The 16,620-nt window shown below is 40.0% G+C and overlaps 1 protein-coding gene across 3 annotated transcripts in view; it reads right to left on the bottom strand.

Annotated features, from left to right (window-relative positions):
• Positions 1–16,620, bottom strand: part of inpp5a (inositol polyphosphate-5-phosphatase A) — a 220,012-nt gene that overhangs the window by 13,072 nt on the left and 190,320 nt on the right. For all 3 annotated transcript variants that reach the window (XM_015033581.1, XM_015033583.1, XM_015033582.1), the window contains 3 exons: positions 16,280–16,375; positions 15,926–16,000; positions 6,232–6,305 (listed from right to left, as the gene is read on the bottom strand). In XM_015033581.1, the coding sequence (XP_014889067.1) occupies positions 6,232–6,305; positions 15,926–16,000; positions 16,280–16,375 (245 nt within the window). The remainder of the gene's footprint in view (positions 1–6,231; positions 6,306–15,925; positions 16,001–16,279; positions 16,376–16,620) is intronic.

The following is a 16,620-nucleotide window of genomic DNA, read 5'->3' as shown; positions in this document are numbered from 1 at the left end:
AGCAGCGAATCTTGTGCTGTAATCGCCACAGTCGGCCCTCATCATCTCCACTGGCTCTCCAGTAGTTAGAATGATGGATGCGCTGCTGCTTGTAAAACAATGTTCCTGTTCAGCAGATCAGGCCGTAACGCCACACACTCACAGCGCAGCGCTTTTTAACACAACGCTGTGGCGCCACTGTATCGGTGGCGCTCCTTAAACGGAGTCACGTGCCGCTGCTACGGAGCAGCACAGCTGTCAGAGAGCAGCAAACAAGCAGCTTCCTTCATATGTGGGGCAAACAGAAGGGCTGTTCAACTAATGTCTTCACAACCAAATGCTCATACAGAGAGGGTGAGATAATTTCTACAGGCCTTCAGAGGGTAAGGGGTGCAAGGAGGAGGTCTGTTCATAGATAAGGTGTAGAAAACAGCCAGAAACCAGCAGGTAGCTTCATGTTTCTCTTGACTTTAAGTTTCATCACAGCAGTGGGACGTTTAGCCTCACACTCTCACATCCTGAAGCTCTGAAAACATGAGAAGCTTTCCGTGCTTCGAGGTCACAAAAGCGTTTATCAGTTTCAGCCTCACAACACACCTCACCTCCCGACCTTTGGGTCAGGTCGGGCTCCTCTGCTGCGTCCCATGTCTAGACTTGACAAACAATGGAGGAGCAATAGAGACATCCTGGTCCCTCTACGACCTGTCAACCAGTCCTACTACAGGACGTTCGGGTTAGGAGACGAGGATTATGGCACAATTTAGGAATAATTCCCTGCTGTAATTATACTTTTGGTCAATGTTGCAGCAGCAAACGTCGGCTTGGAACAGATTTAGATGTTTTTTATTTAGTCTGTTGAAATGAAGCAGCTTGTTGTACAATTAAGGACATAGTATGATAAACTAAAATATTTCTGTAGCAATACATAATACAACCCTTAACTTACAAGTAATTTTGTCCAACCTACAAGTTATTTTCCAAGAATAATAAACAAACTAGCATGTTGGTACTTTCATTCATATTATTTTCATTTTTCCCAAAATATTTCAACTTGAGAGCCTTTCAGTACTCTTGTGTGATGCTGTATATTTTGGTATTGATCCGATAAAGTAAATACAGGACCAGTATCGCTGATACCGATACCAATACTTAATATTTAAGTTTAATATATCATCAAACTTTTGACCTTTCGGTGCTTTTGTAGTTTCTTTTATTGTTATTTTGTTAAAAATGAGGACAGAATTTAGACAAGGTTTTTACAAAATATTTTAACAACATATTAACATGATCAACAAACAACCGCTGGATTATTTAATCTTAGTTTGGATTTCTGAATTCCAAAGCTTAATTTTCAAATAAATTAAAAAAAAGAAGAAAAAAGTTAAAGCAGTTGCAATAAATTAGCTACAAATAGTTTGCAGTCATGGATTATGATAAATTCAGGCAGTAAACAACAATTACTAGCAGGTAAACTCAATCAGCTTAAATTTACTATAATTCAGAGATTACATTTTTTTTATTCAGGAACAAAGCTGAAGATAAGAAATCCTGAAGTTAAACATGGATTCAAACTCAGAGCCTGACTTTATGTACCTTTGGGCATCAATACTAGCAATCAGTAAGTCATTAATATTCTGGTGTAATGTGCTTTAGGTACCTCCAATGTTGCTTTCATACTTAAAATGATTAAAACTCCAACAGAAATTCCTCAGAAATCTATCTGACTTCTTTCCCAGTGTTCCCCCTCTTCCATATCGTCTTGCAGCTCTGAAATCACTCATGATATGGCCACTGATGGAGTTGTGCTGCTGGTCTGATGTCACTCAAAATCTCCCTCAAAGCCCGCTCCAGTAACCACGTTACGGCTCCAATACATTCTCCCTCCACCCGCTCATCAGCCTCTGCATTTATTTTACTTTTTTTTTTTCAGAAGCTTGGGACCAATTCAATTTTTGCATCGATCTTGTGCAAAAAAAACAGAAGAGAAATCAGATCAGAGGAGTACTAAAAGCTTTCCCTTAAATCAATCAAAATACATGAATACGTTACTGGTACTTTTGTATGTTTTTAGGGGGATATTACCTATGTTATGCCATTAAAATATGAAATAAAAGGAACCATGATCTGCGGTAAAACTTACCATTACTTTTAATAATGGCTGTGCAGCAGTCCATGGCCTCATGGTTGGTTGGCAGTTTCATGTATTACAGCTGATAGAGAAACCGTTTCTAAATAAACGATAAGCGTAACAGTTTCATCTTCCCCCCCGAGCGGACACGCGATCCTGTCTGCGTCGCCCCGCCGGTGTTGAGGCGCTTCGTCGGCCCGTTGGAACGCCAGCCGACTGGCTCCAGGTCCAACTGTCACAAGGCCCGGGCAAATTCCTCACCCCAGTGCCCAAGTACTCAGACGTGTCACCGCCGACTTTGACAGATGACTCCTTGAAAGTGGAGGAATATATATTTTGAAATTTAAGGCCTCTGCAAAGATGCAGAGGGAAGTAAATTCCTGCTTTAAAAAAATTGGAAAAATGCATCACCTTTTTGTCTTGTTTTCACAACAGGTGCATCTCAATAAGTCAGACGACCATTTTAATATTAAAAAATGATTAAACACCAATAAGTATTATATTGGTGTCCAACCGTTTGGCCATATTGGACAAAATGTGACTTGCGGGCCCAAAAAATTTAATATTAAAAATACAGAAAAACAAAACATAATTTTGTTTTACGTACTGAACAACAAACCAAGCTGCAGCACTTTAATTAGAACAATTAATTCATTATGTTTTTGTTACAAACTGTTTTAACTGTATTGTGTCAACTCTTGCAAATATTTTCTCTCAAGAAGTTTTATTCTGGTTAAAATAAGATTGAAGGTTTTTATGTTGGGAAGGGATATGCAATATTTTGTAAATCCAAAATGTAAAAAGAGTTTTGCGAGTTTGTCTCATTAAAAGAAAAATATCCACTTTATTTTAAAGGTCTTGACGGAAAATAAAACTATTTTTGTCAATCCTGAGCAATATGGCCCTCAGGCCACACTTTGGACTCCCCTGGTACATGTAATACTAGAATTGTGCTGGTTGGGGGGTTAAAAGAGTGAAACTGGGCCGTTCAGACTGCCATGAAAAAGCTGGACATGACCCAAAAAAACAGAAAAGAATTGCATTTAGTTGCAATTTGTCGACAAATTTTTGCTCTTACTTTTAAACTTTTGAACTGCTGTTATGATGCCTGGTATTGTTTGTACAATTAGTAGCAGCTGATTAGCATATCAGAAGCTCAAACAATACCTGAACTCTGACCCCAAATCTCAGAGTGGTTTAAAGCAGGCTTCACGGATGCAGAGCAGAGAGAGAAGGAGGAATTTCAACCTCTTCCATCGATCATAACGGGCAGAGATGGATCCCCCACTCCAACATCTTTCTGCCCAGTTTTCTAATCATATGGCCAGAGAAAGAGGAGCGGCAAAAGCAAATGAGATGGATTAACTGTGCTTGCAACTGATGATGTCATGCAGGACATGCTACTGAGAAATATTAAGCTGTTAGCATGTTATACAGCAGCAGTCTTCAGTCAGAGGCCTCATCAGATTCGTTGCAAGACTGACTGCTACCGTAGATTCTTCCTGCCCAAAATATATGACAACATGTAATTTAACTCAGGAAAAAATAAATTATGTTTTAATTGAATTGAAGATAGGATTTGGGGCACAGAAATGCTAACATCTGGGTTGGTCAGCTCCAGTCCTTAAGAGCTGGTTTCCTGACCTGAAATAATGCAATAATTCACACAAGAACGTGCTTACAAAATTACTAAAACAAGTAAAAATCCTGCAGAGCAGAAAGATATACCCTAAAAAGCCTTAAATGTTTTGAACACATCCATTTTAATGGTTTTATACAACATCTATTTATATAAGTATATATAAGAAACATAATCTTGAGTGTCCATTAGCTGTAAATACTTCAAATACATCAATCTGTCGGAAATGAATCTATATCGTTTACAAGTTTCTCCATTTTTACCACTTTTCTGTCAGATCCTCAGTTGATTTGTGCAAAGCTATCTCACTGTGATATCCAATCCACGGAGAGAATTACCTTAAAGATTAAATGTTTGTGACTATTATTGATTTATAGATTGGGAGCAAAGTGAGTCGTGTGTGTGCATGCCTGCGTGGAGCGGTGAGGCTCCGCTCTGATGGCCGGCATTAAAAAAAAAAAAAAAGAGTAATAACCTCACAGATGGCGAGGTGACGGTCCTGAGCAGAGCATGTGATGGTGAGCAATCGGTGAGGCTTGACAGGGGGAAGGGTACCAGAGAGGTAGAAACGGGTTGTTTAAGTTTAACTAGGCCGCCTCTGCCCATTACAAGCCTGACAATGATGTGTTTTGTCGCAGACTAAGAGTTGATCAAATCGGATTTCATACGCCGCTCCCGCGTTTCATCTGTTTGATTCATCATCGCCTCAAGTGCGAGGAAATCATTTGTATTCTTTGGCTGCAGCACGTTCATGCCTCCCTGTGGAGAGATGATTCAGTGTTATATGGAAAGGTGCAAGAGTCGGGCGGTGTAAAAGGACGATAAATCCACCTGTCACTTATGCAAAGTGATGTAAATGGGGTCCCTGATTAAGACACAGAGTCATTTAAAAAACAGGGACTCGCAGCGCCGCGACTGAGCCGCGCACAAGCAATCTCTAATCGATTCACACACACACACATTTGGAACGTCCTATGTTTCTAAAGTCCTTCCTCACACACACACACACACACACACACACACACACACACACACACACACACACACACACACACACACACACAGACAAGTTAAAATCCCCCGCCGCCCCAAGCCTGCCACCAGAGCAGTTTATCAAGTAATTATTGTTTGATTACAGCGTTTCATTATCTGCACTGATTGAGTCACAACCGACGGCAAAGGTCAAGCGCCATTAACGCGACGCTTCCCGAAACATATTTCCGCGCCAGCCGTGTGTTTGCCCTCCCTCTCCTCTGAAAGGGCTAATTGCAAATGCATTTGTTTGAGGAGGAGAAGGACCGCCGGCTCCCGTCTCCGCCACGTCCCGCTGAGACGGCATTATCAATGCGGCCCGTGGCGCTTGGCGCGGCACGCACGGCCAAATCCACGCGGGAGCCGTTTGGGAACATGTGCAATCATACTGATCCCTGTAAAGCAAGAATTCAAGAGCTTTTATTGTACCGCCTGGTGAAAAAGTGACAGAGTCTGCTTCTGGTTTTAGAGTGTTCAGAGCATGTAAAGCCTGCTCACTGCAACAAAACACTGCTGTAGGTTTGATTTTTAGGCATTTTGTGCATGTCCACAATATTAATAAGCTGCTCTGAATTTAAATCAGGAATAGTTCAAATAAACTGAAAGTAACATGACATTACAGCGACTGCATTTATTTTCTTGCTTGGTAAAATAAATTAATCTTTTTGTTTTGCAGTAAAATAATTTTATGTTGTAAAAGTTTACTCGGAAGGAAAGGAAGATTTTAGGAATTTTTTTTGCTATTTTTTTTTTTTTTACAAAAATCTACTAATATTCACTCAAAATGAAAGTAAGTGAAACATTTTTCTGTAATTTATACTTTGCATTAAGATGATCGGACTGTATAATTATTAATCCATGACTGTTTGCGATAAATGTGACATTTTAACTACTCTTCAAAATGAGAAAGACAAGAAAACATGGTATTTTAAATAAGACAGATGTGGTCACGTTTGGACAAAGATAAAATAAAAATTACAGTGGAGGGTTTTGTTGCATTTCAGAGCATAAAATCCTTCAGTGTTCTGGTTGTTATGGTTTTAATGGTGATGTAAAAAACTGGTTTCAGACGAACTTTGTATTTAATAATTAATGTTTTTTTAGTAAATCATTTAGGAATGCGTTAAACTACTTCCTCATGATTTGATGTAAAGGATGGTAAAGTAATTTGGTTTCCTGTATAGTTTCTTCTTAAACTAGGGTGTTATATTCTATAAAACATTAAACCTTTCAAGGTCAGTTTTCATGCAATTATTTTTAAAAAGTGCCACAGGCTAAAACACCAACAAAACAACATGTTTTGTTCAACAAAACAGAAATGTATTCACATAGAAAATATGTCAAAGCTGCAGTGTTTGCTTTCAGATGGTAAACATGTTATTAAATAAAACAGAAAGGATTACAGATGTTTCTATACCAACATGTTTGGGATGTAAAGGTGCTAAAATCTTACGTGGGTGGGAAAGTGATCTCCATCTCATCCACCTGATCCCTGAACGCCCCCAGCTCTTTGTCATACTCTAGAAGCTGGGAAAGCAAAAAGACAACAAAATCAGAAATAAAGAGAGAAACATGAATAAGCAGGTAATGAATGATAACTAATTAAGTTAATGTGTGATCACTAATTGAGTTTATATGAAGCACGGTCAGATGTTTTTCTGGCTCACGGTCGGAAACTCCAATTTCCACTCAAATACAAAATTTCCCTCTGATTTAAAGGCAGATATTCACTTTTAATACGTAACCTGGAAGGAAACTCAAGGACAGAGTTCAGGACCGCTGAGTATGCAAGAAATGTTTGTGTCATTTTGAACTCAGACGTAGATTTTAACAACCGTATAAACATGATAATGAAATCAGTTTAAAAACACTTGCACTATAAATGTTAGGATCTGTGTTTTCTGTGTAGTTTCTGTCTAGTCCTGTTTTCCCCTGAGTCTGTCTTGATTGATCCCAGCTGTGTGTCGTTCCTGTGATTACCCTCCCAGTGTATTTAGTCCCACCTGTTGTCAGTGTTCTTTGTCGGATCGTTGTCGTGTCTCACATCTGTGTCTGTTCCTGTGCTACCAGTGATTTTCTGTTGTCCCTCCTGGTTCATCATTAAATCTTCTTCATCATCATGACTACCTGGGTTCCCCGGCGTCTCTCTCACCATCACCAACAACCACACACCATGACAATAAATATTTTCCAGGAAAATGAATCATGACACCAGTTCTGAAGTCCTTGTTTGAGACAGGAGAGATTGTAAACACTGCAGTTTGTTAATACAGTCCTGACTGGACAAGTATGAACCAGAGACCTGCTAACTCAGAGCTCCAAGAACCAAAACTAAGCAAAGGGAGGCAAAATTTCATTTCTGCTCCTTAGCTCAGAAACAAACTGTCTGAAAACCTGAACTGTGGAGAAACTTTTGGTTCTCGAAAACCAAACTGGAGGCTTCGGTCAAAGAGCCCGACTAAATCCACCGTTTTATCAGAATTTTATTTTATGGTGCATTTACACCCTAAAATTAAACTGTTTAGTCCACTTTAATTGAACTCTAGTTTGTTTGTCCAGAAGGTTTGGTTAGTTGAGTTTGTATAATCAAACTCTGATGTGTGTGAAGCAAACTCTGGTCCACCTACAAACCCAGGCTTCAGTTCCGGTGCGGTTGGAATGGATATGTGAACGCCGAGTGGACTGGAGATCACTCCAAAAGCAGGAAGCGGACTATGGTGGACTACCTAAACAAACACAAGAGCCTAGCACCAGCGGGAGAAATGGCTCATCATCTTTTACCAAAGACAAAAGAGAAATCCTATGACCACTAAACTCTGATGCCGCTCCATTTATTTCATGAAGAAGAAAGTTTCGCTCAGTGGCTTCTTCAGAGGGTTTCGTATGGATTTCATCAGTGGTTCTTGGTGCAGCGCCACCACAGGCAAGGAGGGGAACAGCTTTGTTCAAAGGGTTTTGTTTGACACAGTCAGTGTGAAAGCAAAAAGTTTAACAAATGCTGCAGTTTTGGTCCCCAACCTAGTCCAGTCTATCATACTATCAGGTGTGGAAAAAACAAACAAACAAAAGCCCTTAATGTCTTTACTCTGTTTCTGTGAAGAACTTTGGATTGCTGCGTTAATAAATGGTGCTACAGTAATAAACTTGTTTTTTCTTTAAAAACCATAGGAAGACAAACGGACAAATGAAAAGACGGATGGTTGGATCCTGAGTTGATTTGGATGGATGGACAGGGAATACAGTTGGGAATCGGTTATTTTTCCAATCTGTATCTAAATTCCTACCAAGAATATCAGGACCAACTTCCTTCAGAAACAGTGCCAGACTTTATCAAACTCATAGACAGTCGAGTTTATTTGAATTCACACAGCATTATCCGATTCAGCTAAGAAGTCAATACCCATTCATCACCCGGCCTTATAGTCTGAGGAAGAGTCAAACTGGATCATCTCATCTTTGTGCCCATTCAGTTACTCCTACATACCTGAAAGAGGTGCAGGGTATTGATGCCAGTTCACCAACTCTGTGTGTGTGTCTGTGTGTGTCACCAGTTCTCTCCAACTGGGGTGTGTCTCTCTATAACAACACAGCATCCACACACTCTTCATCAATCATGTCTCCTCACCCAGCTGTACTCACTCACTAGAGTGTACACACACACTTCCCCCAGTTTCCCACCTTTCACAAAACCCATAAATCATTAGTGAAAAGTGCAATTAGCAGCTCCTTGTACACATTAATTATCTGGGAGATGAACAGGTAGTCAGGGCACCTGCATGACTGCCTCCCTGTGAGACTGACAGCCGCGTTTCCCAGCAACCCCTTGCGGACCTTGCTCCAGCCCCGCCCCTTTCCCGTTCGGACAGGAAGACATGCAGATGAAGGGCAGCCATGTTGGTTTGCAGGTAATTTACGCTACCGAAAATGATTCCGACATCGGGAAACGATTATGGCCTGACGAGGACATCCTCCGCCGCGAGTCTGACAGCGATTGTATAGCCGGCCTGACGTTAATGACATCATGTTGCTGCATTAAACCTGACAATATGTTGATGGGTACATAATGAAACATCAACGGAGACGACGCGGCGCACATGGCCGATATTTGGAAGGACGTCCGGGAATTATTACACCGGCGGAAGGTAAGGGCTGTCTCCCATCTGCGGTGACATATTCATGCCTGTGCATTGTTTGCACACGCTCATAAACGACTCCCGTGCAAGCCTTCGCCCGTGCTCGTGGGTGTGATTACGTGGCAGCGGTGTAGAACAGCAGCCATTACTTGCAGCCGCGGCGGCCTCCCAGACAGAGTCTCAGCGGTTCAGGAGGGCAGATGTGCCGCATTCATCAAACTCACACCGCTGTGGGGGGGGGAGGGTGGTTGGGGGTCACGGGAGAGACTCACACACTGTGGATGAGGGATGGCAGAGCAGAGGATGCAACCCCACGCTCTGCTGTACTCCCTAAATCACCATGTTGGAGGATGTGTGTGAAAAGCTTAACCAGTATTTTTTTGCTATATTGGAATTTCAGCCAATCTAATACAACAATGCTGAGTTGCAAATGTTGGTTCTCAATCTGACAAAAATAATTTAAAACCTTCAAGGTGAGTGAAAATGACCCTAGGATATCTGTTAGTGACGTAGTGAAGCGAAAATCTTTACACACGTTTGGTAAATTCATCTCGTCAAGGACTGAGATGTTACTTTTATATGGGGGGGTTATATAAAATCAACTTTTTTGAGCTTTATGTCATGTTATAAAGTTATTCCCTCATCAAAAGCACCTCTGGAGTGATGCTTGGATTCTTTAATGCATGTTTGAGGAATCTCCCATAGCAGCCAGTCAGGTTTGTAAAATCCAACAAAGCTCCACCTATTTCCACAAATTTATTTTAAGTTATGTTTGACATACAGCATTATTATAACATCTGAAGGTCACATAGCACTTGACTGTGCTATAAATGGCACTCTGCCTAGAAAATACATGCTGCTGCCTTTTCAACGTCAAATTATAATCTAGAAACTGCTGGATCAACAGTGTCATCGCCCACAGTGAAGCCAGTTTCATGTAGGCCTGGACTGAGAGGGAGCAGAGCAGGAAAGAAGTCGACGCTCCAAATTGGACGCCTTTGAGCATGACTGAAAGTTACGGCTGTTTACATGGATGCAACATCTGGAGAGGTTTTATAATCAGAGGAGGAAGCTGGAGCTGTTCAGCCCGAATTACATGCATCTTTGATATATGTGCCACTGCACGGTGGTGGCAGTATCACGTTGCAGGATGGTTTCATTACCGGCAGTAGAGGAGAATAAGACAAACTGGGCAAAGAGACCCAACTGGATGTTTCAACAGCTAAAATGATGCCAAAGAAGAGTTAAAAATTGGTTTTTGGATGTATGAGGCAGGATAAACTAGTCGTCTAGAAAAGTCTCTGTCACGTCTTTGTCAAACAAAGCAGGATGAATGTATGCAGAATCATAATAAACTGGATTTTAATAAGTAAACCGACAAAAAAAAACAGATTTACAACACCAAAAAAATAACAGATCTGAGGATCTGACAATGGCTGAAAAACCTCTGGTGATTATAGTACAAGGAACAGATGTGAGTAGTTTACTGAATGTGGAGATCCTTGAAGGAGGATGATTCAATACTTGTAGAATAAACACAGAGGGAAATGACGGATCAAAGCAGATCTGCTCTTCCCTCTACCAGGTTTCCAAACTGCTAGAATTTATTTAGGTATTTATTTAAAGTTCCATTAATGAGATGGATCCAAACAGCCAGAACAGAATAACTCAACACCTTCCCTCCCCAGCATATTGCTACACATTGCCAGTAAGCTGGCTGAAAGAAAGCTCCTTTAATTTAGCTACTTTTGGGAAAAAAACAAACGTTAACAATTTGTAACTGAATGGCAACAATGTACCGTATTCAGTTTAACCAAAAACTGCATCTAAATGTTTACCAATACTTATTTTTGATCTATAGACAAATACAATTCCAGATATTCATTTCAATTTAGCAGAAATAGAAATAATTGTTGCTTTTGTGCTTTAAATAAAAGCCATTCAATCAATTTCTTTACTTTGGCTTAACATTTTCTTTTAAAACATCATGAAAACCTGGTATTTTTATTCAAGGCCATCACATCCTGCCCTGGAACTAGTTTATATACGTGTTTACTGCTGACTATGTTTTTATAGGACACACCAGCTCATGCTATAATGTATGGTGGAGTCAAAATGACACAGGATGAGCAACATATGGCTGTGTGTACGCACATCGTGAGCATGCTCCTTAAGTGAATCTTGAGTTATTCATCCAGATGAACGGAAAACCCTGCGGCCGGAAATTTCACACTACATTTCATCCCAGGTCAATTAGGCATTATGCGCTGCTGCTCTACCGGGTCGGCAGCTTAAAATAAAATAAATAAATAAAAAAACACAGCTTATACAGGTTCAAGGCTTGTGACATTATAAAGCCGGCTGTAGTTTGTCAACCAGAAATGACCTTGGGAGTTGTGAAGAAGGGTCGGCGCGAGATGATGTCGCTCCAGAAATAACGCGAGGGGAGAAAAAGATGAGGAAGTGTCAGGGCAAAAACTACCCTGTCATGGGCTCAAATTTCTGACTGCACTCGGATGATCCGCTCCCTCCTAAATCAGATCGATGCCGATAGTTAAGGAGACGGGCAAAAAAAATAATAAAAAATGGGGCAATGCAGTGTCTCTGAGCATGTCCACCACCTGTAATTGTGCTTTGATTTACGCGTTGTCAAATATTCCCTGTGACAACACCTGCTGCCACTGAAGACCATCAATAACTGCTGGGGTGAAAGGTCATTTAATTTGATTTTTACCCATCTCTCTTGGCTTTCATTGAGGTGGCCATATTTTTCCCACTTCTTTTTATAGTATCTTCATTATTTTGTGTGGAAAAGCGATAAAAAAGTGTCAGTGGCGTGGGCGCGAGGCGGGAGAGTGGAGTGAGGACAGACGGAGCCACTCCCAGAAAAACTGCAGAAGGAATCATTTCAGATTTAGTCAAACTTTAATCTTCTTTAGTTTCAGTTTTAGTTCATTAAATTTGCAATATGTATATGCACTGTTGTCGTCTCAGATATATGGAGAAATACCTTCTAAGGGGCTATTTTGCAACTTACAAAAACAAAATAACATTTATAACTTTATTTAGATTTTCTATTTAGAAAAAGATTTAAAAACACATATTCTATATTTTTTTGTAAACAAATATAAATATTGTACTGAGAGCTGTAGTCTCAAATTAAAACAGTTTATATGCGTCACAGCATAAGTTTGACATAATGCTAAAAAAATAAATGTTTTGTGCTGTTCAGTATTTTTGATGAAATGTTTAAGCCTGTTGGACGAAAACAACGTTCAGTATGTCCAGGGATTTAAACTCAACAAATTGGTCATTCATTCTCTACATTAGTTTTCCTCAAGAAAAATAAACTTTAGAAAAATTGGTTAAAAATGATTCTGTCTATCTCGTGACAGGGTGTCTCTTGGTAAACGTCTCTTTTTGAATATTTTGGCTTCAAATTTATATTTGTCAGAGAGTTTGTTTTCATTTGATACATATTCTATATAAATGTCTTAAACTGCCACTGCATTAATAATCCCTGCTCTTTATTTGTCAGATTCTTCGCACTTCATATTTTTTTATTGTCTGTTTTGTTATTGATGTTAATTTTGTTGTGTCATTTTTGGCCAGGTGACTCTTAAGCTCAGCGGGTTTTTTGTCTGGCTAAATAAAAATTAATAAATAAAACTTTACCCAGTCAACTGTAAGAACAAACAGTTATACATCCATATTAAATAACATTAATAATGTTGCTTGTCTCTTAGTTTGGCTAGATTTGAATCACAATAAATTAGCAACACAGCATTTTCAGATGATAGCACAACTAAACTATGTTAGAACTGAATATTTTTGGCAAAATATATTTTCATAATTGATAGAAAAATAATCAACTATAATAAACAATAAGTTTAAGAAAATAGATTTGTTTACAGATACAAATTAGAAGGAAAAAGTGACCAAATGAAGTGAAGTGTAGGTAGAAACTGGAGGCACGAAGTGACAAACTGACACACTGATACTAATATGTTCATCTCACTTTTTATTCACCGACATCTCAGGCATCTTTAACATGAATGAGTCTTTATGTAGTTTTTGTCCAGAAAAAAGCTAATTGATGAAATCTCTGGTGAAAATTTTACTGCTGGTAAAATAAATCTGCAAACTATTTAGCGTCTTTTGGTGATTTAGTGAAGCAATTCCTGATACAATGGACTGAAAATGTAGAATGACATATTCCAAATTTAATTTCTGCCAGGAGATTTACGTAAAGCTAAAGAGCCATCTATTTTGATAAAGTGACACAAACATTTTCCAGCCAAACTAAATGACAGAACTACTGCAGGATCACTTTAAATCCCTTAATGTTGGATTTTATTTAGCATCGATTCTGAAGTGCCACTTAGAGCAGCGACGGGCGAACTCTGGGCAGGAGGAGCGTTTCCTCCTCTTGTTTAAAACATCTCCTGGTTTGTGAGTAATGCCGAGGGCCGACGCCAACAGCATGACGAGCAGAGGCACGCCGGACAGGAAGGTTCATCACAACACAAACACATCCTGGTCCCCCATCTGCCAACACCACACTGATAAAGTTACAATAAAGAGATAGTGAAACAAAATCAATGCGGATGGGGGAGAGAGACGGAGCCGCGGGTGTGTGCTGCAGGGAGGAAACTGATTTGCAGGAGTGCAGATGTGTGCACAGCCACACACAAGCACACAAGCCAACGCCGCGCTCCTCCCATCCCTCCGCCGGTGCAAGGCCCCATGGTGCCCCTTGACGCTGCGAGCGCCTGGAAAATTTAATCTTCCCAAATACTCATCAGGGCTCTCCATCGTCCTGCCGTGACAGCGCCGGGGATAATTAATTATACAATTTCGATGGGAATATCGACTAAACAAACCTATTAATCATAGCAAAAGTCAATAGGCATGGACACATTCAATCATGTCCCGGCCAATGATTACTCCTCTCAAAATACAATAATTATTTTCAAGAGCTGCCTCGAATTAAATTTCTGTCAAGCTGGTACAAGTCTTGCAGTTGATGAAGGATGCAATGGATTTTTTTCCTCTACCCCACCCCGGTGGAGGAGCAGAAGGCGGGACATTTATCCTTTTGGAAAGGTAGTTTGTTTTATAAGGATCATAACACGGTGTGTTTAACTAGACCATGACCATCAGATTATCTCTGATGCCCCCATTATGTCATCCATCTTGTCTTGCTTGCTGAGGAGGTGGAGAGGGAGGAAGGGGGAGGAGGAGGAGGTGAAGCTGAAGGCAGAGGGGGGGCATCAGCCTCCTGCAGCAACTGTTTCACAGACCGGCTCATATTCTGTAATACTGCCACTTCAATGAATACCAGGCTTGACAAGTACTACCATCTAGTCAGACATTTTAAAGCAGCAGTACAACTAAATCTGAAGCTGTTCAGCTTCTTGCATCCTGAAAACAAACAAAAAAGGTGAAAAAATAAACATTTTCTGCATCTAATGGATGACTGGCTAAAGGATGCAGCTGCAGTTTATATAGCATTTTTACTCAAAAGTTCAAATTTCCAAGTTCAAAGTTAGAAAAATTACCATCCAGGTATGTAGGAATCATTTTAATGTTAGAAAGGTGAAAGTTTTCACACAAAATCCGACATAAAAACCCTCCTTTTTAGAGCTGTCTTTGATTCATAGTAACTGAAACATCGACACATATATTTGATGTATGTTTGCTTGATAATTTTGATGATGGCATTTGACAAAATGTAATGTTTATTGCTTGTTTCATCATTATTTTACATGATGTTTTATCATATAAAGCAATTTGAACTGCTTTGTTGCTGAAATGTGCTGTCCAAATAAACTTGACCTGAACTTATTCCAGGGAAAACTCGCATCAAAATCCATCCTAGTCAGAGGAGCAAAAGATAAATAAATAAAAAAAAGGAAAGAAAAACTGCATTTAGAAAAGAGGAGAAAAGTGATAAAACAGAAAAGGTCTTGGTTACCAGAAGGAAAACAAATGCTGGGCCATCTGCTGCCTGCTAATAATCCAGCCAGGACTTTCTGTTTTCATCCATAAAACACTGATTAAGGTGGAAGGAATTCATCCTAATAATGTAAAGTGTATAATTTTGAAATAACTCATTTAACATATTTATGTGTTGGATAATAAACAGCTTTCCTGCTATGTTCTTTTCTAATGACTTTGTTTCTCCACGATTGGGCTTAGATTTGTTTATGTTGTTTATGTCTGGTGATTTTTAGCTATTTTACCTTTAGAGGTTCATAAATGACTGCTGATTTATTGCCCAGGGGTTTATATTAACTTTTTATATTATGAGTCAAACAGCATTAATAAGCTCTGGCTTCATGCTTCATTCTGTTGATGTGAAGGTGTGTGTGTGTGTGCGTGCGTGTGTGTGTGTGTGCGTAACTCCTGGGGAATTTAACAAGCTGCGACTTTGAACTACTTAATGTAATATACAGCCATATAAAAGCAGAGGAATGTAAAAGGTGCTTTCAGCTGCACATACTTAACACTCAGCCTGTGTGCACACAAAGTTACTCCAAAGACATGAGAGTTCAAACACCGTGCATGAAAGTCAACTGCAAGAACGGATCCTAAATCCATCCTCCAGAGCTGGCAAATCCGGTTCTAGGGCAGCTCCGATTAGCGCTGGTGGCACCCTGGAACTGGATTTGCCAACAAAGATCTGGTCTTAGGGTTATTAAAGCAATAACACCAAAATAATAAGACATGGCTTGCTTTGTTAGGACAAAGTTACTGTATGCAGGGCGTTTGTCGGTGACACTCTAGTTCAGCATGCGCTTATTTTAGCCTCACTGAAATCTATTCAAACCACCGTGCTGTGCCTCTTTCATCTTCTATTTCACAGATAATCAGTTTAAATCCTTATAAACAGCAGCTGCCGTTATCATACTGAAAAAGGGAGAGTCCATGAAGCTGTTAGGGTAAATCTAAATTGCTGTAAGTTCCTAGAAGATGAGAGGGAAGCTGAGCATGTGAAGGGTCGGAACTTACCGAGGTCCCGTTGTTTGCCTGGAAAATATTTGGGTCGGCGAAATTGAAACTCTTCTTTTCAACTTCAAGAATAACCTAAATGAAAGGGAAGAGATGAAATGTGCTCTGATTAATAGCGGTAATAATGAGGAGAGGACTCAGTAATTAGAGACTTAATTAACATCAGTGAGCAACGGAGGCAGGGAGGGCTGCGTTATCCACTGCTGAGGTGAGGCAGGATCTCACCTTTACTAAAGCGGGACAGGTAGAACAAATGTAGACTACAGAACGGTCCAGTAAAACAGTTTTACACCTAATTACAGATGCATCATCAACATTTCACAGAGCGACTCAGGTAAGTGAGAGAGAACTGACCTTTTGGTCGTTACCAATCTCTCTGTATCTTATCTTGTCCACTTCATTGTTGGAGTTTGTGATGGTCTCCAGTTTGGTGTTATAACAGAGATGATGCTGGAAGAGACAAAGACAGAGAGAGTGAGCGATCATGACAACATGAAAAACAAAAACACACACACCGAGTTCTGGATGGAAGCTTTGGCCCCAAAAGTTAAGATTTATTGCAGATTTTCTCCACTAATTTGGTGTTAAGTCGCTTAGCAGGTTTCACGTCAAACCACCAGTTCAAACCACACGCTTCCTGGTCTGAACTGGTTCATTTGTTATGTTTTTCCTTCTCATTGTAGTCAACAAATTCT

This window comes from Poecilia latipinna, unplaced genomic scaffold (assembly GCF_001443285.1).
Source record: "Poecilia latipinna isolate Pla-1442-1.1 unplaced genomic scaffold, P_latipinna-1.0 Scaffold273, whole genome shotgun sequence".
Lineage (NCBI taxonomy): Eukaryota > Metazoa > Chordata > Actinopteri > Cyprinodontiformes > Poeciliidae > Poecilia > Poecilia latipinna.
The sequence above is the reverse complement of the archived record's forward strand: the minus strand, read 5'-3'. Positions and strand labels throughout refer to the sequence as shown.